The following is a 24,664-nucleotide window of genomic DNA, read 5'->3' on the forward strand; positions in this document are numbered from 1 at the left end:
TTGAGACAGAGTCTTGCTCTGTCACCCAGGCTGGAGTGCAGTGGTGCAGTGTCAGCTCACTGCTACCTCCACCTCCTGGGTTCAAGCAATTCTTTTTTATTTATTTATTTATTTATTTATTTATTTATTATACTTTAAATTCTAGGGTACATGTGCATAACGTGCAGGTTTGTTACATATGTATACTTGTGCCATGTTGGTGTGCTGCACCCATCAACTCGTCAGCACCCATCAATTCGTCATTTATATCAGGTATAACTCCCAGTGCAATCCCTCCCCCCTCCCCCCTCCCCATGATAGGCCCCGGTTCAAGCAATTCTTCTGCCTCAGCCACCTGAGTAGCTGGGACTACAGGTGCGTGCCACCATGCCTGGCTAATTTTTGTATTTTTAGTAGAGACGGGGTTTCACCATATTGGGTGGGCTGGTTTCAAACTCCTGACCTCGTGATCCGCCCACCTCGGCCTCCCAAAGTGCTGGGATTACAGGCGTGAGCCCCTGCGCTTGGCCGGCCCTGAATTCAGTATTAATCAACATATATATTAAATAAGATATCTTTAAAAACAGAAACACAAAGAAAACAGGGTTGTGTATTGTTGGTTGAGAATGTCATAACCAGAGTCAGGGACCCAACTGTATTTTTCCTAGGGGCAATAAGTCATTAGTCATAGTGATTTTATTGAACCACAAGTACTGCAGATAATGAGAGCTGACTCTAACTTGCTGAAAATTATGGATTTGAACCCAGGATTAGTTTAAGAACTTCTACTTAGCTTCTATGCTAAACTGCCTTTATTTTTATTTATTTTTTTTTTGAGATGTAGTCTCACTGTCACCTAGGCTGGAATGCAGTAGCGTGATTTTGGCTCACCGCAACCTCCGCCTCCTGGGTTCAAGCAATTTTTTGCCGCAGCGTCCCAAGTAGCTGGGATTACAGGCGCCTGCCACCACACCTGGCTAATTTTTGTATTTTTAGTAGAGACAGGGTTTCACCATCTTGACCAGGCTGGTCTTCAACTCCTGACCTCATGATCCTCTTGCCTTGGCCTCCCAAAGTGCTGAGATTAAGTCCAGTTATTTGATTCTTAGGCTAGTTAATGGTGATGTTAAAATGCCTGATAAAGTATTTTGCAGACTATTTTGTAACAAAACCCATTATTTAAAACTGGTAATACTGCTAGGTGTGGTGGCTCATGCCTATCCCAGCACTTTGGGAGTCTGAGGCAGATGGATTCCTTGAGGCCAGGAGTTTGAGACCAACCTGGTCAACATGGTGAGACCCTGTCTCTGCTAAAAATACAAAAAATTAGCTGGGCGTGGTGATATGTGCCTGTAGTCCCAGCTACTTGGGAGGCTGAGGCACGAGTATCACTTGAACACGGTTGGCAGAGATTGCAGTGAGCCAAGACTGTGTCACTGTACTCTAGTCTGGGCCATAGAGGGAAACTCTGTTCCTAAATAAATAAATAAATAAAACTGGTAATACTGAGTCTACTGAGAAAGAGTATTAAATAAAAATGGACTAGGCATGATGGCTCACATCTGCAATCCCAGATCACCTGAGGTCAAGAGCTGGAGACCAACCTGGCCAACATGGTGAAACCCAGTCTCTACCAAAAACACAAAAATTAGACGGGTGTGACGGCGGGTACCTGTAATCCCAGCTACTTGGGAGGCTGACACAGGAGAATCACTTGAACCTTGGAGGCGGAGGTTGCAGTGAGCTGAGCTCATGCTACTGGACTCCAGCCTGGGTGACAGAGCAAGACACCATCTCTAAAAAAACAAAAAAACCGCTGATCCTTGACTCACTTGCTAATTTCAGAGACCTAGAGCTTTTCAGATTGTTATTTTCGTAGAGCCAGGGCTTCACTATGTTGCCCAGGCTGATCTCGAGCTCCTGGGCTCAAGCTGTCCCCTACACCCACACCTTGGCTCCCAAAGTGCTGGGATTACAGGCATGAGCTAGCACAACTGGCCTTACCTAGGGGTTTTGAAGAACATGTTTTTATTTATATGATAATTTTACTGGCTTAGTCATTTATTCCCTGCTCTTGAACCTGTTAATTTTAATATATCCTTCACTTTATTCCACCTAGCTGTTTATATCAGGTTTTGATTTTTTTCCCCTGTGCTTTTTTCTTTTTTTTTTAATTTATTTTTATTTTTATTTTTTGAGACGGAGTCTTGCTCTGTCGCCCAGGCTTGAGTGCCGGATCTCAGCTCACTGCAAGCTCCGCCTCCCAGGTTCACGCCATTCTCCTGGCTCAGCCTCCCGAGTAGCTGGGACTACAGGCTCCCGCCACCTCGCCTGGCTAGTTTTTTGTATTTTTTAGTAGAGACGGGGTTTCACCGTGTTCGCCAGGATGGTCTCGATCTCCTGACCTCGGAATCCACCCGTCTCGGCCTCCCAAAGTACTGGGATTACAGGCTTGAGCCACCGCGCCCGGCCCACCCTCTGCTTTTTTCTTAAAGTTATCAACTGTTTTGCCTACTCTAATGGCACCAGTCCTTTTTCGGTATTTTCTTGTTTAATCTTCAGACTTTGTAACTTAATTTAAAAGTTCATTTTATATATATGTCATTTTATCATACATGTTGTTCACCTGTTCTTGATATAATAGTTTCCCAACTCTTATTTTGAAACTTAAAAAAATTTTTAGAGGTGATGTCTCAGTAGCCCACGCTAGAGTTCAGTAGCACCATAGTAGTTCACTACAGCTTTGGACTCCTGGGGTCAAGCCATCTTCCCACCTCAGCCTCCTGAGTAGCTGAAACTACAGGTGCACACCACCATGCTCAGCTAATTTTTACATTTTTTAAAGAGATGGGGATCTTGCTTTGTTGTCCAAGCTGGTCTTGCACTCCTGACTTCAAGCATTCTACTACCTAGTCCTTCTAAAGTGCTGGGATTATAGGCGTGAGCCACTGCACCTGGCCAGAAACTGTTTCTTAACATCTCATTTCCCTTACCTTCCTCACTAATAATTTTCAATTAGTATTCTCTTTTATTTCTGCTTTGGGTTATGTTTCATGTATGAATTTCATTCACAATGAATATTCCTTCAATTCCCTACCTACTGAATATCTTCAGCGTAATGTATAAAGATGTACATGGTATTTCTAAATAAAAATGCCAACTGTGGGCTGAGCGCAGTGCCTCACGCCTGTAATCACAGCACTTTGGGAGGCCTAGGCGGGTGGATCACCTAAGGTCAGGAATTCAAGAGTAGCCTGGCCAAAATGGTGAAACCCCATCTCTACTAAAAATACAAAAATTAGCCGGGTATGGTGGCAGGTGCCTGTAATCCCAGCTAGTCGGGAGGTTGAGGCAGGGGGATCTCTTGAACCTGGGAGGCAGAGGTTGCAGTGAGCCGAGATTGTACCATTGCACACTAGCCTGGGCAACAAGAGTGAAACTCCATCTGCAAAAAACAACGAAATGCCAGCTATGTTTAATTTTGAAATTTCTCTTCTAAATGGAAAAATAATGGACAGAAGTAGAACCCTTGGGAAAAAGCAGAGATTATGAACAAGTTGTAGTAGGGAAATACAGAAAATATTACATGTAGGTAAGTATAATAGTGAAAAATTGTGGATGTGGCTCAACTGCAAGAAACATTTTTTTTCTCAAGTTAATCAGTGCCTTTTAATGTATAATACTATAAAGTTCCTTAGTAAAACCAATATTCTGAATCCTTGTTTTGTAGGGTAAAAATTCAATTGATGCAAGCGAAGAGAAGCCAGGTAAACATCCTTATTCTAGTTTTGAATAATATGTGTTTATATTTCTATTTTAATTGCTATCAAAAATAAAATTTTTTTTTATAGTTATGAGGAAAAAAAGAGGAAGAGAAGATGAATCATACAATATTTCAGAGGTCATGTCAAAAGAGGTAAAAATAAAAGGGAGAGGGTACCTAACATTTGATGTTGAGTAAAATGTAGGTTTTAAACCACCTTAAAGCTGTAAGGATTGAATATTCAATATCACATCAAATATGTTTTTAATTTAATATTATATATCATTTATAGATGAAGTTGCCAAAACGTTTGAAGCTATCTACCAACCTACAGTAGACTTGAGACTAATCTGAAACTAATGTCATCTGACCTTCGTAGACTTTTTTTTTTTTGAGGTGGAGCTCTGTGGTCCATGCTGCCTTGGCTCACTGCAGCCTCCATCTCATGGGTTCAAGCGATTCTCCTGTCCCAGCCTCCCAAGTAGCTGGGATAACAGGCGCCCACCACCACACCTGGCTAATTTTTGTATTTTTAGTAGAGATGGGGTTTCACCATGTTGGCCAGGCTGGTCTTGAACTCCTGACTTAAGGTGATCCGCCCACCTCGGTCTCCTAAAATGCCGGATTACAGGCGTGAGCCATTGCGCACGTCCTCACTTAAGTGGCAAATAGACTTATACCTTTAGGTTGTTCTAGTTTTCTTTTCTTTCCTTCTTTTGTTTCCTTCCTTCGTTTCTGCCTTTCTAGCTTCCTTCTTTTTTTTTTTTTCTTCTTTTCTTTTTTTGAGACAGGGTATCACTCTGAGACTCAGGCTGGAGTGCAGTGGCACAATCATGGCTCACTGCAGCCTCAACCTCATGGGCTCAAGTGATCCTCCTACCTCAGCCCCCTGAGTAGCTGGGACTACAGGTGTGTGACACCATACACAGCTGGCTAATTTTTAAATTTTTTGTAGCGATGAAGTCTCATATGTTGCCTAGGCTGCTCTTGAACTCCTGGGTTCAAACGATCCTCTTGCTTTAGCCCCCCAAACTGCTGAAGATTACAGGTGTGAGCCAGTGTGCCCAGCTTTATGCTGGTTTTCTTTTTTGGTGGGGGGCGGGGGTGAGACGGAGATTACTGTTGTTGCCCAGGCTGGAGTGCAATGGTGCAGTCTCAGCTCACCGCATCCTCCGCCTTCCAAGTTCAAGCGTTTCTCCTGCCTCAGCCTCCTGAGTAGCTGGGATTACAGGCATGTGCCACCACGCCCGGCTAATTTTGTGTTTTTAGTAGCGATGGGGTTTCACCGTGTTGCCCAGACTGATCTTGAACTCCTGACCTCAGGTGGTCTGCCCGCCTCGGCCTCCCAAAGTGCTGGGATTACAGTCGTGAGCCACTGCTCCCGGCCTATGCTCGTTTCCTTATTTGGGTTATTATAGAAAACAGTAATAGCTATGACTACCAATTATCTTGTGGTTGTAAAGTACCTAGTAGACTTGTATTTTGCAAGGAACTGTGGAAACAACAGGCGTGGGCATAGAGCTTAAAATTACATATAATATGTTGTGGAGAGGTGGGGGGAAAGGGTAGGGTAATAAAGACACTGACCAGAGCAGAGAAGTGTTTTAGGGAAAAAGATGGTATCAGCTTTTTGTTAAAGGAGTCTGAGCCTGGCCTAGTCAGAAATTGTTACTATAATTTAGCTTTTTGTAACCCCTAACCTTAAGAACTTCATTCTTGTTCTTTGTTGAAGACTTTTACGAAACTGAAATCATATGCTCATTACTAAAACCAACTTCTTTTTTTCATTTCTCACTTTTTGCTTTAAAATATGAATGAATTAGAGCATCTTCAGTTCTGACAGACCAGTTCCTTAGCATGTTTTTAATGTGTCACATTCTCTTTTTTGTTGGAGACAGTCTTGCTCTGTCCCCAGGCTGGAGTGCAGTGGCACGCACAATCTAGGCTCACTGCTGCGAGCTCCGCCTCCCAGATTCAAGCAATTCTTATGCCTCAGCCTGTGAGAAGCTGGGATTACAGGAGCCTAGTTGTATTTTTAGTAGAGACAGGGTTTTGCCATGTTGGCCAGAATGGTCTTGAACTACTGACCTCAGGTCATCCTCATGCCTTCGTCTCCCAAAGTGCTGGGATTACAGGCATGAGGCACCACTCCCGGCCGCATTCTTATATTTAATAAAAAGCACAACTCTATTGTCTGCTGTTGTTCTTTTACCTGAAGTTCAGACTTTTTAGCTCTTCATAAGAAAAATTTACATAATACTTTTCCTTTTCTCTAGGGATGCAGCGATAGTTTTTCATTGAAAAATAATCGTCAGGGGGCTGGGAGCAGTGGCTCATGCCTGTAATCCTGGCGCTTTAGGAGACTGAGGCGGGTGGATCACGTGAGGCTAGGAGTTCCAAACCTGTCTGGCCAACATGATGAAACCCCATCTCTACTAAAAATACAAAAATTAACTGGGAATGGTGGCTCGCGCCTGTAGTCCTAGCAACTCAGAAGGCTGAGGCAGGAGAATTGCTTGAACCTGGGAGGCAGAGGTTGCAGTGAGCTGAGATCGTGCCACTGCACTCCAGCCTGGGCAGCGGAGCAAGACTCTGTCTCCAAAAAAAAAACAAAAAACAGGGCCCACCGAAATTGATTATGGTATCCATTCAACATGCAGTTTAAAACACTTTTAAGTTGGGCACAGTGGCTCATGCCTGTAACCCCAGCACTTTGGGAGGCCAAGGTGGGAGGATCACCTGAGGTCAAGAGTTCCGGGCCAGCCTGACCAACATGGAGAAACCCCATCTCTACTAAAAATACAAAATTAGCCGGGCGTAGTGGCACATGCCTGTAATCCCAGCTACTCGGGCAGATTGAGGCAGGAGAATCGCTTGAACCCTGGAGGCGGAGGTTGCGGTGAGCCAAGATGGCACCATTGCACTCCAGCCTGGGCAACAAGAGTGAAACTCCGTCTCAAAAAAGTAAAACCACTTTTAGTATGCCATACTGAAGTTTAGCCAGTCATACAGCTGTTAATTTGTTAAATGGTTGTGGAATATTGGTTTGGAGCAAACTTTGTCATAGGTGGATGAAATCCATTAGTAAAGAAAGGTAAACGCTGTCTTCACCTTAGCCTACATACAGATAAATATATAGGAGTAAGTAGTAAATGAAATTGAATTTTTTTTTTTTTTTGAGACAATGTTTCTATTACCCTGGCTTGAATGCAGCTGGCACAATCTCAGCTCACTGCAGCCTCAACCTCCCAGACCCAAGTGATTTTCCTATCTCACACTTCCCAGTAGCAGGGACTCTGTGCATGTGCCACCAGGCCTGGCTGATTTTTGTATTTTTTGTAAAGATGGGGTTTTGTCGTGTTGTCTAGGCTGGTCTTGAATTTTTGGGCTCCTGCCTTGGCCTCCCAAAGTGCTTGGATTACAGGTCTGAGCCACTGTGCCCGGTTGGTAATTGGATGTTTATATATCATATTAGAGGGGCTCTTCACTCAGGCATGCAGTTCCTGAACGTTTTCATCTAGGAAAAGGAAACGGTATCTATGTTGTGACTTGAAGAATAAAAGTAAATTATTTAAAGGGAAAGAGTAAATTACAGGGAAGATAGTAGGGGGGAATGTTTTAGGAAGAAATTAAAGCATTGAACAAATATCCAGGGTCAAGAGAGACTGGCAGTTTAAAAAAACTTGAAGGAAATTATATTTGCCTCCAATTTGTATGTAAGTGAAAAAAGCGATGAAGGAAGGATGAAGCTGTAGATGTAAGCATGGTCAGGAGTTTAAGGCTGCCGTAAGTAAAGTAGGAAGCTATTGAAAGATTTTAAGCAAATTTTCATTTTGGTGAATCACTTGGCTAGTGTGTTCAGAGATCTGTGGGCATAACAGTTTTTCTTTCTTTCCTTTTCTTTTTCTTTTCTTTCTTTCTTTTTTTTTTTGAGACAAGGTTTCACTGTGTGGCCCAGGCTGGAGTGCAGTGGCGCGATCTCGGCTCACTGCAACCTCCGTCTCCCAGTTCAAGCAATTCTGTCACCTCAGCTCCCCGAGTAGTCCAGCACCTGGGACTACAGGCACGTGCCACCGCGCCTGGCTAAGTTTTTGTATTTTTGGGTAGAGAGGTGGTTTCACCGTGTTGGCCAGACTGGTCTCAAACTCCTGACCCAAAGTGATCTGCCTGCCTCTGCCTTCCAAAGTGCTGGGATTACAGGTGTGAGCCACCATGCCTGGCCCCATACCAGTTATTCTTTCATTTACTGTTATTTCTTTCTTCTGTATATTTACTGAATTTCCTGCTCTCTTTTCCTCTTTGCCTAAATTCTGTTCATTGTTTGCATCTCAGGTTACTTGCTGAAGAATCTCTAAATCTACGAATGCATTTGGAGATGTGTTACCGCTATTGAATGTTCTGTCACTGTGAACCCTGCTCCTCCAAATTATCCCGTCTATTTCTTCACCTTTTCCTTCCTCACTGGGTCTTAGCCTTTTAATTATAGATACATTGTGTTTTCGTGTCTGCAGAACAAAAATTTTTGAACCAGTCTTTCTAGATTGCCCTGTTTTCTATTCTTTATTTCCAAGTTTTTTTTTGAGACAGAGTTTCGCTCTTGTTGCCCAGGCTGGAGTGCAATGGCACCAAATTGGCTCATTGCAACCTCCGTGTCCCAGGTTCAAGTGATTCTCCTGCCTCAGCCTTTCCGAGTAGCTAGGATTACAGGCATGTGCCACCACGCCTGGGAAATTTTGTATTTTTAGTAGAGACGGGGTTTCTCCATGTTGGTCAAGCTGGTCTCGAACTCCTGATCTCAGGTGATCCACCCACCTTGGCCTCCCAAAGTGCTGGGATTACAGGCGTGAGCCACTGCACCACCCTATTTCTAAGCTTTTTAAGAGTAGGCTGGACTGGACATGATGCCTGACACCTGTTATACCAGCACTTTGGGAGACCAAGGTGGGAGGATCAGTTAAGCCCAGGAGTTTGAGACTAGTTTGGGCAACATGGTGAAATCCTGTCTCTACAAAAAAAAAAAAGAAATTAGCCAGGCGTGGTGGTGCACAGCTTTGGTCCCAGCTACACAGGGGGCTGAGGTAAGAGGATCACCTGAGCCTGGGGAGGTCAAGGCTGCAGTGAGGTGAGATTGTGCTACTGCTCTGCAGCGTGGGCAAGAGAATGAAATCCTGTTTTTTTTTTTTTTTTTGAAGACAGTCTTGCTCTGTTGCCAGGCTGGAGTGTAGTGCTGCAATCTTGACTCGGTACAGCTCAACTCCGCCTCAAGCGATTCTCCTGCCTCAGCATCCCGAGTAGCTGGGACTACAGGCATGTGCCACCATACCCAGCTAATTTTTGTAGTTTTAGTAGAGATGGGGTTTCACCATTTTGGCCAGGATGATCTCAGTCAGTCTCTTGACCTCATGATCCACCTGCCTCGGCCTCCCAAAGGGCTGGGATTATAGGCGTGAGCCACTGCGTCCGGCCCTTTTTTTTTTTTTTTAAGAGTAGCCTGTACATATTTCCTTACACATTGTGCAGTGGAGCAGTTCTATGTCTGTCAGTTGAATTTATTGGGATCTTTGAAATTGATAATCTAGCCCAAAGCAAACAATTTATCTTTTCCTCTCTTTCTTCCCAATCTTGCTCTTTTGTTTTCTCTTTGGTGTTAATGTCAGAACCAATATCTACTGTGTCATTCAAAACAGAATTTAGGAGGTTATCTCAATTTCCTTATATATCTAGATTTTTATCAATTTCTGTGAGTCATTTCATTCGCTGCTACTCTGGTGTTTGTGCCCTTACTCTGCCCTATCATTAGTTGTTTCTTAATTGATTTTTATAATCCTAGTATAGCTCTCATTCATTGTCAAGAGTACCAGATTGGTTTTTCTGAAGCAAATTTAATCACTCATAACCTCCATTACTTTTTATGGTTTCACAAGGAATTGCATTTTCTTGTAGAAAAATTTGAGAATAAACAGAATATAAGAAAATCACCTGAAAAGCTGTCAAACAGATAATCACTAACATTTTCGTATATGTATATTCTTTTTCTTTGTATTATGGAAAATCTGAAAAATTACAAATACTTAGAGGATGGTAAATTGAATGTCCACCTTTATCACTTTTTTTTTTTTTGAGACGGAGTTTCCCTCTTCTTGCCCAGGTTGGAGTGCAATGGCATGATCTTGGCTCACTGCAACCTCTGCCTCTCAGGTTCAAGCAATTCTCTTGCCTCAGCCTCCCGAGTAGCTGGGATGACAGGCATATGCTATCACGCCCCGCTAATTTTATACTTTTATTAGAGACGGGGTTTCTCCATGTTGGTCAAGCTGGTCTCGAACTCCTGACCTCAGGTGATCCGCCCGTCTTGACCTCCCAAAGTGCTGGGATTATAGGCATGAGCCATCCTGCCCAGCCAATCACTTTTTAATTCTGGGATATTTTTAGAAAAAGCTGAGCAAGACTTTTTTTTTTTTTTTGTTAAGATGGAGTCTCACGCTATCACCTGGGCTGGAGTACAGTGGTGGGATCTCAGCTCACTGCAACCTTCGCCTCCTGGGTTCAAGTGAGTCTCCTGTCTCAGCCTCCCAAGTAGCTGGGATTACAAGTGCCTGCCACGACGCCCAGCTTTTTTTTTGTATTTTTAATATTGACACCATGTTGGCCAGGCTGGTCTCAAACTCCTGACCTTGTGATTTGCCCGCCTTGGCTTCCCAAAGTGCTGGGATTACAGACGTGAGCCACCATGCCGGGCCAAGACTTTTGAACCATAACCACAATACAGTTCCCACACTTTTGAAAGTCGATGGTAATTCCTTAATATTTAAATTTCTCAATAGGCTAATTTTTATTTTTAGGGATGGGGGCTTGCTGTATTGCCGAGACTGGAGTGCAGTGGCTATTCCTGAGTATTGTCATAGTGACTGCACCTCAAACACCTGGGCTCACATGATCTTCCTGCCTCAGTGTCCTGAGTAGCAGTATGGGGAGTATAGGCCCTTCCCACTGTGATCTGCTTAGCTAATACATTTTTAAAAAATGGTTGGCTCAAATCAGGATCCAAAAAAGTTACATAAGTTGCGTTTGATTAATATGTGTCTTAGTTCTCTTTTAGATCTAGAGTGTCTCTCATCTTTTTTAAGAAACATTATTTGTTGAAGAAAATGAGTAATTCTGTATAATTCCCCACATTCTGGACTTTACTGATTGTATCCCCATGATTTCTCTGCCTCTTGTGTTTCCTGTTAACTATAGTAACTATAAGTTAAATACAGAAGTTTGTGATTAAGGTTTTTTTTTAATTTTTGTTTTTTTTGTCGAGGGAGGTAGGGTCTTGCTCCGTTGCCCAGGGTGGAGTGCAATGGTGCCATCTCGGCTCATTGCAGCCTCTGACTCCTGGGCTCAAGCAATCCTCCCACCTTATCCTCCTGAGTAGCTGGGACTACAGGTATGCACCATCAAGCCCAGCCAACTTTTATATTTTTTGTAGAGATGGGATCTCACCATGTTGCCATGCTTGATTTTTTTTTTTTGAGACGAAGTCTGGCTCTGTCGCCCAGGCTGGAGTGTGGTGGCCGGATCTCAGCTCAAGCTCCACCTCCCAGGTTTACGCCATTCTCCTGCCTCCGCCTCCCAAGTAGCTGGGACTACAGGCGCCCGCCTCGTCGCCTGGCTAGTTTTTTGTATTCTTTAGTAGAGACGGGGTTTCACTGTATTAGCCAGGATGATCTCGATCTCCTGACCTTGTGATCCGCCCGTGTCGGCCTCCCAAAGTACTGGGATTACAGGCTTGAGCCACCGCGCTGGGCCGCCATGCTTGATTTTTTTTTTTTTGAGGCGGAGTCTCGCTCTGTTGCCCGGACTGGAGTGCAGTGGCCGGATCTCAGCTCACTGCAAGCTCCGCCTCCCGGGTTTACGCCATCCTCCTGCCTCAGCCTCCCGAGTAGCTGGGACTACAGGTGCCCGCCACCTCGCCCGGCTAGTTTTTTGTATTTTTTAGTAGAGACGGGGTTTCACCGTGTTAGCCAGGATGGTCTCGATCTCCTGACCTCGTGATCCGCCCGTCTCGGCCTCCAAAGTGCTGGGATTACAGGCTTGAGCCACCGCGCCCGGCCTTGATTTTTTTTTTTTTTTTTTTTTTTTTTTGAGACGGAGTCTTGCTCTGTCGCCCGGGCTGGAGTGCAGTGGCCGGATCTCAGCTCACTGCAAGCTCCGCCTCCCGGGTTTCACGCCATTCTCCTGCCTCAGCCTCCTGAGTAGCTGGGACTACAGGCGCCCGCCACCTCGCCCGGCTAGTTTTTTGTATTTTTAGTAGAGACGGGGTTTCACCGTGTTAGCCAGGATGGTCTCGATCTCCTGACCTCGTGATCCACCCGTCTCGGCCTCCCAAAGTGCTGGGATTACAGGCTTGAGCCACCGCGCCCGGCCTTGATTTTTAATAAGAATACTTCATTGGTGCTATTTATAGATTTTGATTTATTTCTAAATTGTTCTTTCAAAAGTTTCATTTTATCTAGTCATTTTACAGGACAGCTTTATCAGTTCCTGGTATGAATTCCTTTTAGCCTCAGCCTTAGAATATGAATATCTATATGTACATAATGCTTCATATGCACACGATATATACATATTCCCGTGTATATATATGTGTGTGTGTCACCTACTTACGTGTCCTGTTACTCTTCTATGAATCTTAAATTTGATAATGCTGTTTTGAATCTACTTCATCCCCTATAGTATACTTCTGTATTCTCTCTGCTTGAAATCTACCCTCACTGTCTTGAATGATGAAGCCTGGTGACAACTTTTTAGATAATTTTATGTAAGATAATTATTTGCTAAGCCACCCAGTGACACACTCAGGTATTGTTTGTCTCCTTACCATCAGCATCTAGTAGGTACTTCAAAATCAGAGCACTTTATTCTGTATTTTTAATCTATCTGTCTTTGCCTCTTACCCAGGAATGCAAACTCAGATGTCTGTCCACAGAGCTCTAAAGTGGGCTGTAACATGGTTTGCCAGACTTTTTCTGTAAATAGCCAGATAGAAAATATTTTCAGCTTTTGAGTAGTTTTGTGGGCAACTACTTAACCCTGTACTTTGCTATTGTCACTTGAAAGCAGCCATGCACAAACCGTAAACAAGTGAGGCCGACTTTGTTCCAATTTATCCCATTTCTTTGCTTTTAAAAAAAGTACCTATGCATTTGCTTAGCTGGAGTTGGTGTACAGGCTGTAGTTTGCTGACCACAGGACTAGAGGTTTGTTGCCATGTGTGAATTTGTACTTAATCTCAGACTAAAAGAAAAAACCTGGAAAACCACTGTATTTGATGAAATATCCCATTGTATAAGTGTTCCCAAATTAGCTTAGAATGTTATGAAATATTATGAGTCAGTAATGTCTATAGGCTTATTTCTGCCTGAAGACCACTAGTTTTAGATCGCTATATTTTAATTATCTTGAGAATCTCATCCTCATTGCCTGGCAAAATGAGCACAGAATAAATGCTTGTTGAATAAATAAATAAATGAGCCTCATACATTATTAATTTGTTTTTGTTTTCTCAAACTATTAGGAAATTTTGTCTGTGGCTAAAAAAAATAAAAAGGAGAACGAGGTAAGAGATTTATAATATAAGATTGTTTAGAAGTCATATTTACTTCCCAGTTATTAGTCCTTGTTCTGTAATCAACAGTGTACGTTTTTCTCATTATTTATCCCGTTTCTTTGCTTTAAAAAAAATACCTATGTATTCACTTCTTCCATATCCAACATTTTTCTTTTTTATGTATCAACTTTAGTTAGGTGTTTTATTGCATGATTCTTGATGTATAAGTGTTAATTTAAGGGTCTAGCAATGTTGCTTTTAACTTGTGAATCTGGCAGTGATACAAGTGCTCGTAGCCGTGTGGATATAAACCATGAGTCATCTTATGGAAGCTGTGAGAGATGCCTTTGATGAGGGATGCCTTAATCTTGCTTCAGACCTTAAAGATTTTTTAAGTTTCTTAAAAGTTCTGTTTGAGAAGGCTTGATTTTTGAGCCACCTCTTCACATATCCCATTTTATGTAGAGAGGTTCCTTGTTATCTCACTTTTTATTGCTCAAGTACTTAAAATTACGAGGTTGCATAGGGAAGCAAAATAATCATGACATGAAAATATTCATGAATGGATGTGAACTTCAAGTAGTTAATTTACATATTAAAGATTTTTAGGTCTTTGGGAAATTAATGTTATGTTTATAAAATCAGAGATACTCTATTTGGTCATACAATTTTGTCCAAAATTTATACTATAAAACTGTCTTGATTTTTATCCTTTTGTTAAGTATAAGGACTGGTTTATGGGTGCAGTTTAGTTGGATTTTTAAAGATTTAGTTAGATAAACATTTAGTTGGATTTTTTTTTTTTTTTTTGAGATGGAGTCTTGCTCTGCCGCCCAGGCTGGAGTGCAGTGGCCGGCTCTCAGCTCACTGCAAGCTCCGCCTCCCGGGTTCACGCCATTCTCCTGTCTCAGCCTCCCGAGTAGCTGGGACTACAGGCGCCCGCCTCGTCGCCCGGCTAGTTTTTTGTATTTTTTAGTAGAGACGGGGTTTCACCGTGTTAGCCAGGATGGTCTCGATCTCCTGACCTCGTGATCCGCCCGTCTCGGCCTCCCAAAGTGCTGGGATTACAGGCTTGAGCCACCGCGCCCGGCCTAGTTGGATTTTTAAGATACAGTCTTGATGTAATCTTCTATAATTTACCGTGGGATTTTGGCTTCATTTTATAACTTACAGTCAGGAAGAAATAGTTAAGTACTGTATTTTAATGAATTTTGACACTTGCGTACACTTGTGTAACCACCATCCAAATGAAGACATAGAACATTTCCATTGTAGAGGGATCTCTTCTGTGTTTTTCTAATTATTTTTCCACCCCTAAACCCAGAGGAGGCCACTTTGTACACCTTTTATAGGATGACTTATTATTTCCTTTCCACTCAACATGTCTATGATACTCATTTATGTTGTTGAGCATATTAGTAACTGGTTTCTTCTTATTGTTGACTAGTATTCTGTTGAATGAATGTTACAATTTTCTCATCCATCCCCTTATTGATGGGCATTTGGGTTGTTTGCAATTTGTGACTTTTATGAGTAAGGTTGCTATAATAATTTGCATACAAGTCCATGTGTAGACATGTTTTCATACTTTTTGCCTGTGTACCTGGGAATGGAATTGTTGGGTTACATGGCAAATGTATGTTCGTAAGAAAGTACAGATTTTTTCCCCCAAGGTAAATGCATCATTTTATTCTCTTGCCAGCCATGTTTGAAAAGTCCAGCTTACATTATTGTCAGCATTTGATAGTCTTTTTAATTTCAGCTATTTTATTAAATGAGAAATGGCAGTGTGTGTGGTTTTTAGCTAGCATTTTCCTAATTACTACTGAAGTAGAGTATATTTTTATGTTTTTGATGACTGTATGTTTTCTTTCTTTCTTTCTTTTTTTTTTTTTTTGAGATGGAGTCTAGCTCTGTCTCCCAGGCTGGAGTGCAATGGTACGATCTTGGCTCACTGCCACCTCTGCCTCCCGGGTTCAAGCGATTCTCCTGCCTCAGCCTCCCAAGTAACTGGGATAACAGGTGCACGCAACCATGCTCAACTAATTTTTGTACTTTTAGTGGAGACAGGATGGTTTCGATCTCTTCACCTCATGATCTTCCCGCCTCGGCCTCCCAAAGTGCTGGGATTACAGGCGTGAGCTGCCATACCTGGCCTATATGTTTTCTTTTGTAAAATATCTGTTAGTATCTTTTGCCTGTCTTATTTATGCATACTGTATTTTTTGTGTAACAGTTTAATAAATTGAGTGTCACAATATTAGAAGTTTGGAAGAAAGGTATAATTCTAATGATCTTTTCAAAAGTATGTGCCTGATTTTAATTTGTAAGGGTTATTCTCAGATTTTTTATATTTTCTTTTCTTTTATTTTTTTGAGGCAATCTGTCACCCAGGCTAGAGTGCAGTGGTTGTGTTCATGGCTCACTACAGCCTTGACTTCCTGGGTTCGAGTGATCCTCAGCCTCCCAGGTAGCTGGGATACAGGCAGTTGCGTGCAACCACACCCAGCTAATTTTTTGTATTTTTAGTAGAGACAGGGTTTTGCCATGTTGTCCAGGGTGGTCTTGGACACCTGGGTTCAGGTGATCCTCCTGCCTCAGCTTCCCAAAGTGCTGTGATTATAGGATTAGCCACTGTGCCAGCCTGTTGTTGTTTTTTTTAGTAGCTTTTCATTTGTAGAGGGATGGAGATGTCTGCAGTTTTTTAATCCAGATGTGATCTTAGTCTTCTATACTTAATGATTATAGGACTCAGTAGAGTTTGTTAGTTCCATTTTCTGATAAATGGTGGCATACAGTAGCATTTTGTATAACACATCTTATTAAACTTTTTTTCTCTACAGGATGAAAACTCCTCTACTAATCTCTGTGTAGAAAATCTTCAGAAAAATAAAGATTCGAATAGTATAATTAAAGATAGATTGTCTCAAACGGTTAGGCAGAATACTAAATTCTTTTTTGACCCAGTCCGGAAGTGTAATGGTCAGCCAGTACCTTTTCAACAACCAAAGCACTTCACGGGAGGAGTGATGCGATGGTACCAAGTAGAAGGCATGGAATGGCTTAGGGTAATGAATTGTAATTTTTAATACAACATATTGGTTTTATTTCTATAATAGCCTAATAATGTGATGTACCACAACTGGAGTCATTTCTGTCATGTTTCATTATTATACATTTGTGTGTGAATACTTACTTTCTGATTTCTTTAACCTGAATTTTTAGATGTGGAAATTACCTTGTTAATGGCTTCCAACACTTTTATGGCTTTGATAAAGGATTTTCCACAGTGTTGTTATAATTTATGGTGTGAATATATCAGTTTTAACATAATTCTGATCTTTGGGTGTGATTTTTTTAAAGAGAAGAAATAAAATATTGTAACCCTGCAGTTGGTTATATCCGAGTTTAAATACAGTATCTATTATTTCATCCAGATGCTTTGGGAAAACGGAATTAATGGCATTTTAGCAGATGAAATGGGACTGGGTAAGACAGTTCAGTGCATTGCTACTATTGCATTGATGATTCAGAGAGGAGTTCCAGGACCTTTTCTTGTCTGTGGCCCTTTGTCTACACTTCCTAACTGGATGGCTGAGTTCAAAAGATTTGCACCAGATGTAAGACACGCTTCCTTATGTTAAAATTATAATTTTACATTTTTTTTATGCTTCATTGTTGTAGGAATTCAATTGTAGAACTCGTATAATTATATTGGTTCCTGTATAAATATTTTGTCTGATTTGACTTACTCAATCTGTGGAGTACCCTAATTTAAATTTATATAGTATAGGTTTTGGAAATCCTTGACATCTTTCCTAAAATATTCCAGAATGATTTTCATTGCATTGATTAATTTGATTCAACTGAGACAGACTTAGGTAGAGATTTTATTAAAAATTCTGCTTATTCTTCACTTGATCTTTGCCAAAAGGTTGAGAAGAGAGGAAGCGAGTTTTCTGTTTTTTGTAACTTTTTTTTCTATACACGTTACCTTCTGCGGTTTTTTTTTTTTGAGAAGGAGTCTCTCTTGCCCAGGCTGGAGGGCAGGGACGCAATCTTGGTTCACTGTAACCTCTGACTCTCCTGTTGAGTCGATTCTTGTGCCTCAGCCACCTGAGTAGCTAGGACTACAAGCATGTGCCACCATGCCCAGCTAATTTTATATTTTTAGTAGAGACAGTGTCTTGCTGTGTTGGCCAGGCTGGTCTTGAACTCCTGGCCTGAAGAGATCCACGCACCTTGGCCTCCCAAAGTGCTGGGATTATAAATGTGAGCCACCGTTCCCCCCGCGCCCAGCCCTTCTTCACATTTTTGCCTTATGAGAAATACATACATTCTAGAAGTAGTGTCACCATCTGCCTCATTTTATATATATATATAATTATATATATAAATAATTATATATATAATTTATTTATTTTGAAATGGAGTCTCTCTGTCACCAGACTGGAGTGTAGTAGCTGGGACTATAGGCGCACACCAGCACATCTGGCTAATTTTTTGTATTTTAGTCAAAACGGGGTTTCACCATGTTGGCCAGGATAGTCTTGATCTCCTGATCTTGTGATCCACCCACCTTGGCCTCCCAAGTGCTGGGATTACAGGCGTGAGCCACCACGCCCGACCTATATGTATTTTATGTATTTATGGGTTTTTGTTGTGTGTGTGACAGAGAGAGAAAGAGTCTGGCTCTTGCTGCCCAGGCTGGAGTGCAATGACGCTATCTCGGCTCACTGCAACCTCTGCCTCCTGGGTTCGAGCGATTCTCCTGTCTTAGCCTCCCAAGTAGCTGGGATTACGGGTGTGCGCCACCATGCCCAGCTAATTTTTTATTTTTAGTAGAGACAAGGTTTCTCCATGTTGGTCAGGCTGGTCTGGAACTCCCAACCTTGGGTGATCTGCCTGCCTCAGCTTCCCAAAGTGCTGGGATTACAGGCATGAGCCATCCCACCTGGCCTTTGTATTTGTTTTTATGACTTTATTATTTTTATTTTTTCTTCAGACAGGATGTTGCTCTTTTGCCCAGGCTGGAGTGCAGTGGTGCCATTCTGGCTCACTGTGGCCTTCACCTCCCAGGCCTATGTGAGCCTGCTATCTCATACCTGAGTAGCTCATGTGAACCTCCCATCTCACTCCACTGGGTGAGTAGCTGGCACTACAGGTGCGTATCACCACACCCAGCTAATTTTTGTATTTTGTGTAGAGATGGGATTTCTCCATGTTGCTCAGGTTGATCTTGAACTACTCGCAGACTTTAGAGATCTGCCTGCCTTGGCTTCCCAGAGTGTTGAGGTTACAGGTGTGAGCCATTGTGCTGGGCCTGACTTCTTTTTTCTTTTTTTTTTTTTTTCATTTTTCTCCCATAGTAGTTCAATGATTTGTTAGAATTGCTTGGCTTATTTTGCTATTGAAAAATAGAACTGAAATTTTAAATTATATTTTTTCCCTCAGAATGATTTATATTCTCTAAATAGTCAATTTTTACATTTTGTTCTTAAGTTTGATATAAATCAATATAAAATTTTTCAGATCCCTACAATGTTATATCATGGAACCCAGGAAGAACGTCAAAAATTGGTAAGAAATATTTACAAACGGAAAGGGACTCTGCAAATTCATCCTGTGGTAATCACGTCATTTGAAATAGCCATGAGAGACCGAAATGCGTTACAGGTACAAATGATCTTCATTGGTTTCTTTGTAATACATAGAACATGTTTTTCTTTTTTTTTTTTTTTTTTTTTTTTTGAGACGGAGTCTTGCTCTGCCACCCAGGCTGGAGTGCAGTGGCCAGATCTCAGCTCACTGCAAGCTCCGCCTCCCGGGTTTACGCCATTCTCCTGCCTCAGCCTCCCGAGTAGCTGGGACTACAGGCGCCCGCCTCGTCGCCCGGCTAGTTTTTTGTATTTTTAAGTAGAGACAGGGTTTCACCGTATTAGCCAGGATGGTCTCGATCTTCTGACCTCGTGATCCGCCCGTCTCGGCCTCCCAAAGTGCTGGGATTACAGGCTTGAGCCACCGCGCCCGGCCAGAACATGTTTTTCTTAATTTATAACACTTTCTCACCATCTGGGAGCATTTGTCTAATTTTTTGTTGTTGAAATTATAGATTATATTGTGCATATACCTGTAGAATCTGGAGACTTCTATTAACAGAATGATTGGGATGAAGGCCATCATTTGTAACAATATAATTAAAGCTTATGGCAGTTTAACATATGGCTTAGAATCATCCAGAAATAGACCTAATCTCTGAATGTATTACAGATATATTTGTGACAGTTACTTTGAATATACGGAATTTACCTATCTATTGTATTTTAATCAATTAAGAGTATTTGAAGACAAGTTATTTTTAGAGTATCTTATTGGACTATTTGTTAACATTTTCATTTCTGTTTTCTTGATGTTGTAGCTACTTACTTAAATAATTTCTAGTTAGCATAACACAATTGAAAAATTGTGCCTTCTTCTTTCGTGCCTTGTGTTAATTCATTTATTGATGTTTTGAACTTCTTCCTCAATGCTCTACCTCATTCATTTATAATTCTTGACTGCTTAGTTTTTCCTTTCTCTGGCCATGTGAGAACCCTTTTAGTGCAGTACCCTTAGGTTTATCTTGCTTGGAAATAGGAAAGTACTTCATGGTTTCAACATAAAATTAAAACACGTAAGTCGTAAGTGGAATAATTATGACTTGCATAATTATGACCAATATTGTCAGGTTTTGCATGTGTGGTGGTAAAACTTTGGAATATGATTTACAGAAATCTTAGCTCAAGAGTTTAGGCCGGGCGCGGTGGCTCAAGCCTGTAATCCCAGCACTTTGGGAGGCCGAGATGGGCGGATCACGAGGTCAGGAGATCGAGACCATCCTGGCTAACATGGTGAAACCCCGTCTCTACTAAAAATACAAAAAACTAGCCGGGCGAGATGGCGGGCGCCTGTAGTCCCAGCTACTGGGGAGGCTGAGGCAGGAGAATGGCGTGAACCCGGGAGGCGGAGCTTGCAGTGAGCCGAGATTGCGCCACTGCACTCCAGCCTGGGCGACAGAGTGAGACTCCGCCTCAAAAAAAAAAAAAAAAAAGAGTTTAGCAAAGTTGACAAATGTGTACAGCATTAAAAAGTATTTAAACCAGGCCGAGCTTGAAGGCTCATGCCAGTAATTCCAGCACTTTGGGAGGGTGAGGCGGGCAGATCCCTTGAGGCCAGGAGTTCCAGACCAGCCTGGCCAACATGACAAACCCGTGTCTCTACTAAAAATACAGAAATTAGCTCGGTGTGGTGGTGCACATTTGTAATGGCACGAGGATTGCTTGAACCCTGGAGGTCGAGGTTGCAGTGAGCTGAGATTGCGCCACTGCACTCCAGCCCGTGCTACAGTGAGAGTCTGTCTCAAAAAAAAAAAATTCAAACCAGCAGTCTGCAACCATTTGGCACCAGGAACTGGTTTTGTGGAAGACAAGTTTTCCATGTACCATGGGTGGGGGGTGGTTTCAGAATGATACAAGTGCATTACAATTATTATGCACTTTATTTTTATTATTATAAAATTGTAATACATAATGAAATAATAGGGCCGGCCGTAGTGGCTCACGCGTATAATCCCAGCACTTTGGGAAGCTTAGGTGGGCAGATCACTTGAGGTGAGGAGTTTGAGACCTTCCTGGCCAACATGGTGAAACCACATCTCTAATAAATACAAAAATTACATGGGCACAGTGGCCCAGCTCCTTGGGAGGCTGAGGCAGGATAATTGCTTGAACCCGGGAGGCAGATGTTGCAGTGAGCAGAGATCACGCCTCTGTACTATAGGCTGGGCAACCAAGTGAGACTGTGTCTCAAAATAATAATAATTTTATAACTCACCATAATGTAGAATCAGTGGTAGCCCTGAGCTTGTTTTCCATCTAGGGATGATGGGAGACAATGACAAATCATCCAACATTAGATTTTTATAAGGAGCGCACAACCCAGATCCCTTGGATATGCAGTTCGCGATAGAGTTCATGCTCCTATGAGAATATATTGTCTCCTGATCCTACAGGAGGCGGAGCTCAGGCCATAATGTGAGCAGTGGGGAGTGGCTGTAAATATAAATGAAGCTTCCCTTTGCTGTAAATACACATAAAGCTTCCCTCCCTCACAGGTGCTTACCTCCTGCTCTGTGGCCTGGTTCCTAACATGCCATGGACCCCTACAGGTCTGTGGCCTGGGGGTTGGGGACCCCTGATATAAACCATTTCTTTTTTTTTTTTTTTTTGAGGCGGAGTCTCGCTCTGTCGCCTGGGCTGGAGTGCAGTAGCCGGATCTCAGCTCACTGCAAGCTCCGCCTCCCGGATTTACGCCATTCCCCTGCCTCAGCCTCCCCAGTAGCTGGGACTACAGGCGCCCGCCACCTCGCCCAGCTAGTTTTTGTATTTTTAGTAGAGACGAGGTGTCACCGTGTTAGCCAGGATGGTCTCGATCTCCTGACCTCATGATCCGCCCGTCTCGGCCTCCCAAAGTGCTGGGATTACAGGCTTGAGCCACCACACCCGGCCAAAGCATTTCTTTACAGTGAAAGTAATATATACCAGTTTTTTAAAAGGGTAGTGTACAAGAAGATGTAAAAGCACCTGTAATTCTACCTGAGAACTACCGTTTTTTTTTTTTCTTCCTGCTTTTTGAGACGGAGTCTTGCTCTGTCGCCCAGGCTGGAGCGCAGTGGCGCGATCTCAGCTCACTGCAAGCTCTGCCTCCCAGGTTCATGCCATTCTTCTGCCTCAGCCTCCTGAGTAGCTGGGACTACAGGCACCCCCTGCCACGCCCGGCTGATTTTTTTGTAATTTTAGTAGAGACGGGGTTTCACTGTGTTAGCCAGGGTGGTCTCGATCTCCTGCCCTCGTGATCTGCCCACCTCAGCCTCCCAGAGAACTACTTTATACTCAATAATTGTAGCTAACATGTAGGTATAATTTGCACATATGATCATACTATACATTCATTTTTTTTTTTGGTCTGAGACAGGGTCTCACTTTGTCACCCAGGCTGGGAGTCCTGCGGCACGATCTCAGCTCACTGTAGCCTGAACCTCCTGGGCTCAAGTGATTCTTCTACCTCAGTCTCCTGAGTAGCCGGGACTACAGACGTCTGTCACCACGCCTGTTTCTTGTATTTTTTTGTAGGGACAGGGTGTCTCAAGCCATCCACCTGCCTAGGCCTCACAAAGTGCTGGGAGTACAGTGTGAGCCACTGCTTCTGGCCTGCATTCACTTTTGCAATTTGTGTTTTCTACTCAGTAATATAACATGAAGACCCTTCTAATCTGTTTTCCGTACCCATCCTATAATGAAATAGTTAAGCTTCCTTGTCCATTTCATTTGCCAGTGGCTAGAAACTTTTAAGTTTTCCATTTCAGTGAGCTTATGTTATCATTTCAAGAATTTTAGCTTACTCTGAGTGTGAGGTTCCAGGGCTTTTGTTGCTGAGTGCTAGCGGAAGTGACTGAGTTCACTTGCTAATTTGGCTTTCAGATTGCTCATCATTTGTTTCCTTGTTTTTTTTTTCTCTCACCTACCCATTATAAAAGGATATATATACATATACATTTTTTTTTTTTGGAGACGGAGTCTCGCTCTGTTGCCCAGGCTGGAGTGCAGTGGCACCGTCTTGGCTCACTGAAACCTCTGCCTCCCAGGTTCAAGCGATTCTCCTGTCTCAGCCTCCTGAGTAGCTGGGATTATAGGCAGTCACCACCACGCCTGGCTGTTTTTTGTATTTTTAGTAGAAACGGGGTTTCACCATGTTGGTCAAGCTGGCCTCGATCTCCTAACCTTCTGATTCCCCTGCCTTGGCCTCCCAAAGTGCTGGGATTACAGGTGTGAGCCACCGTGCCCAGCCCGATTTTTTTTTTTTGAGACAGTCTCACTCTGTCACCCAGGCTGCAGTGCAGTGGCAGGATCTCGACTCACTGCAGCCTCCGTCTCCCTGCTCAAGCAATTCTCCTCCCTCAGCCTCCTGAGTAGCTGGGATTACAGGCGTGTGCCACCACGTCCGGCTAATTTTTGTGTTTTTAGTAGAGATGGGGTTTAACGAAGTTGGCCAGGCTGGTCTGAAACTCCTGATCTCAGGTAATCTGTCTGCTTTGGCCTCCCAAAGTGCTGGGATTGCAGGCCTGAGCCACTGTGCCCTGCAAAGGATATTTTATATTTTTATCTGGCATTTTTAGATAGCTGTCTTAACAGTGAGAGATAATTCAGGTTTTCTGGTTTTACCATATTGCCAGGAAAATAAATCTCTTCCTAGTTATTTTAATAAAGAAGACACAATACTATAAACTTTTTTGATTCTTTTGGGATATATAAAGCAAAATGCAAAACATTCTCTATACTCTTTCCTCAATTTGTCAGTCCCATTTTTTAAGGATACCTCTATTTTTCAGATTGTTATTTATATTTCCAGAAATACTTCATATTTCTGTATGTTAATATAAATTAGATTAATTATAAATTTTCCTGATAAAGATATATGAGAAATTACAGATACTAAAATGAGAAAGTTAAAACATTTTCATGATAACTTTGTGAAAGTGAATGGGTGACTTTCTGTGAAAATATAAATTGCTTAAATAAAGAAGGGAAAATTCTAGTGCTATTTGATGTTTCAGCGCATATGGAACTAATAAAAACTCAATTTTTAGTAGTCTAGCATAACATTAATATCAAAACTTGGGAAAACATTAGAAAAGAAAGCTACAGCTGCGTTGACTAAGGTCTGAATAGGGAAATCTTAAATTCAGAATAGGTGGAGTTCAAGCTTTATTGCGTATTTTAGTAGATAACTCTTCCAGGAACTGAAATATCTATCAATTTTAGGAATCCTTGTAAGTGGATCAAATGAAAACATGATCATCTCAGTAGTTACTGAAATTACATTTGATAAAATTCAACATCCATCCCTCATAATAGATGTTTTATTTTTTAGAATTCTTGTTAGAAAAATTGTGAGATCACTGTTTAAAAATCTTTTTCCTCAATTCATTTTCTAGCATTGCTATTGGAAATACTTAATAGTAGATGAAGGACACAGGATTAAGAATATGAAGTGCCGTCTAATCAGGGAGTTAAAACGATTCAATGCTGATAACAAACTTCTTTTGACTGGTACTCCCTTGCAAAACAATTTATCAGAACTTTGGTCATTGCTAAACTTTTTGTTGCCAGATGTATTTGATGACTTGAAAAGGTGGGTAAGCCAGTTATTTAAAGATTTAACCTCAAAAATCTGTGCTGTTAGTTAAAAGTACTTTCTTTTCAGTAACTGAATTAAAATGCCAAATATTT

General features: G+C 42.1%; 1 protein-coding gene across 2 annotated transcripts in view; it reads left to right on the forward strand.

The window, feature by feature from the left end:
- HELLS (helicase, lymphoid specific) overlaps positions 1 to 24,664 on the forward strand; it is a 59,487-nt gene that overhangs the window by 12,817 nt on the left and 22,006 nt on the right. For both annotated transcript variants that reach the window (XM_033225109.1, XM_033225099.1), the window contains exons 5-11: positions 3,710 to 3,746; positions 3,831 to 3,895; positions 13,305 to 13,346; positions 16,181 to 16,405; positions 16,775 to 16,957; positions 18,870 to 19,013; positions 24,370 to 24,566. In XM_033225109.1, the coding sequence (XP_033081000.1) occupies positions 3,710 to 3,746; positions 3,831 to 3,895; positions 13,305 to 13,346; positions 16,181 to 16,405; positions 16,775 to 16,957; positions 18,870 to 19,013; positions 24,370 to 24,566 (893 nt within the window). The remainder of the gene's footprint in view (positions 1 to 3,709; positions 3,747 to 3,830; positions 3,896 to 13,304; positions 13,347 to 16,180; positions 16,406 to 16,774; positions 16,958 to 18,869; positions 19,014 to 24,369; positions 24,567 to 24,664) is intronic.

The sequence above is a fragment of the Trachypithecus francoisi genome, unplaced genomic scaffold, assembly GCF_009764315.1.
Source record: "Trachypithecus francoisi isolate TF-2019V2 unplaced genomic scaffold, Tfra_2.0 Contig01436, whole genome shotgun sequence".
NCBI classification, from domain to species: domain Eukaryota; kingdom Metazoa; phylum Chordata; class Mammalia; order Primates; family Cercopithecidae; genus Trachypithecus; species Trachypithecus francoisi.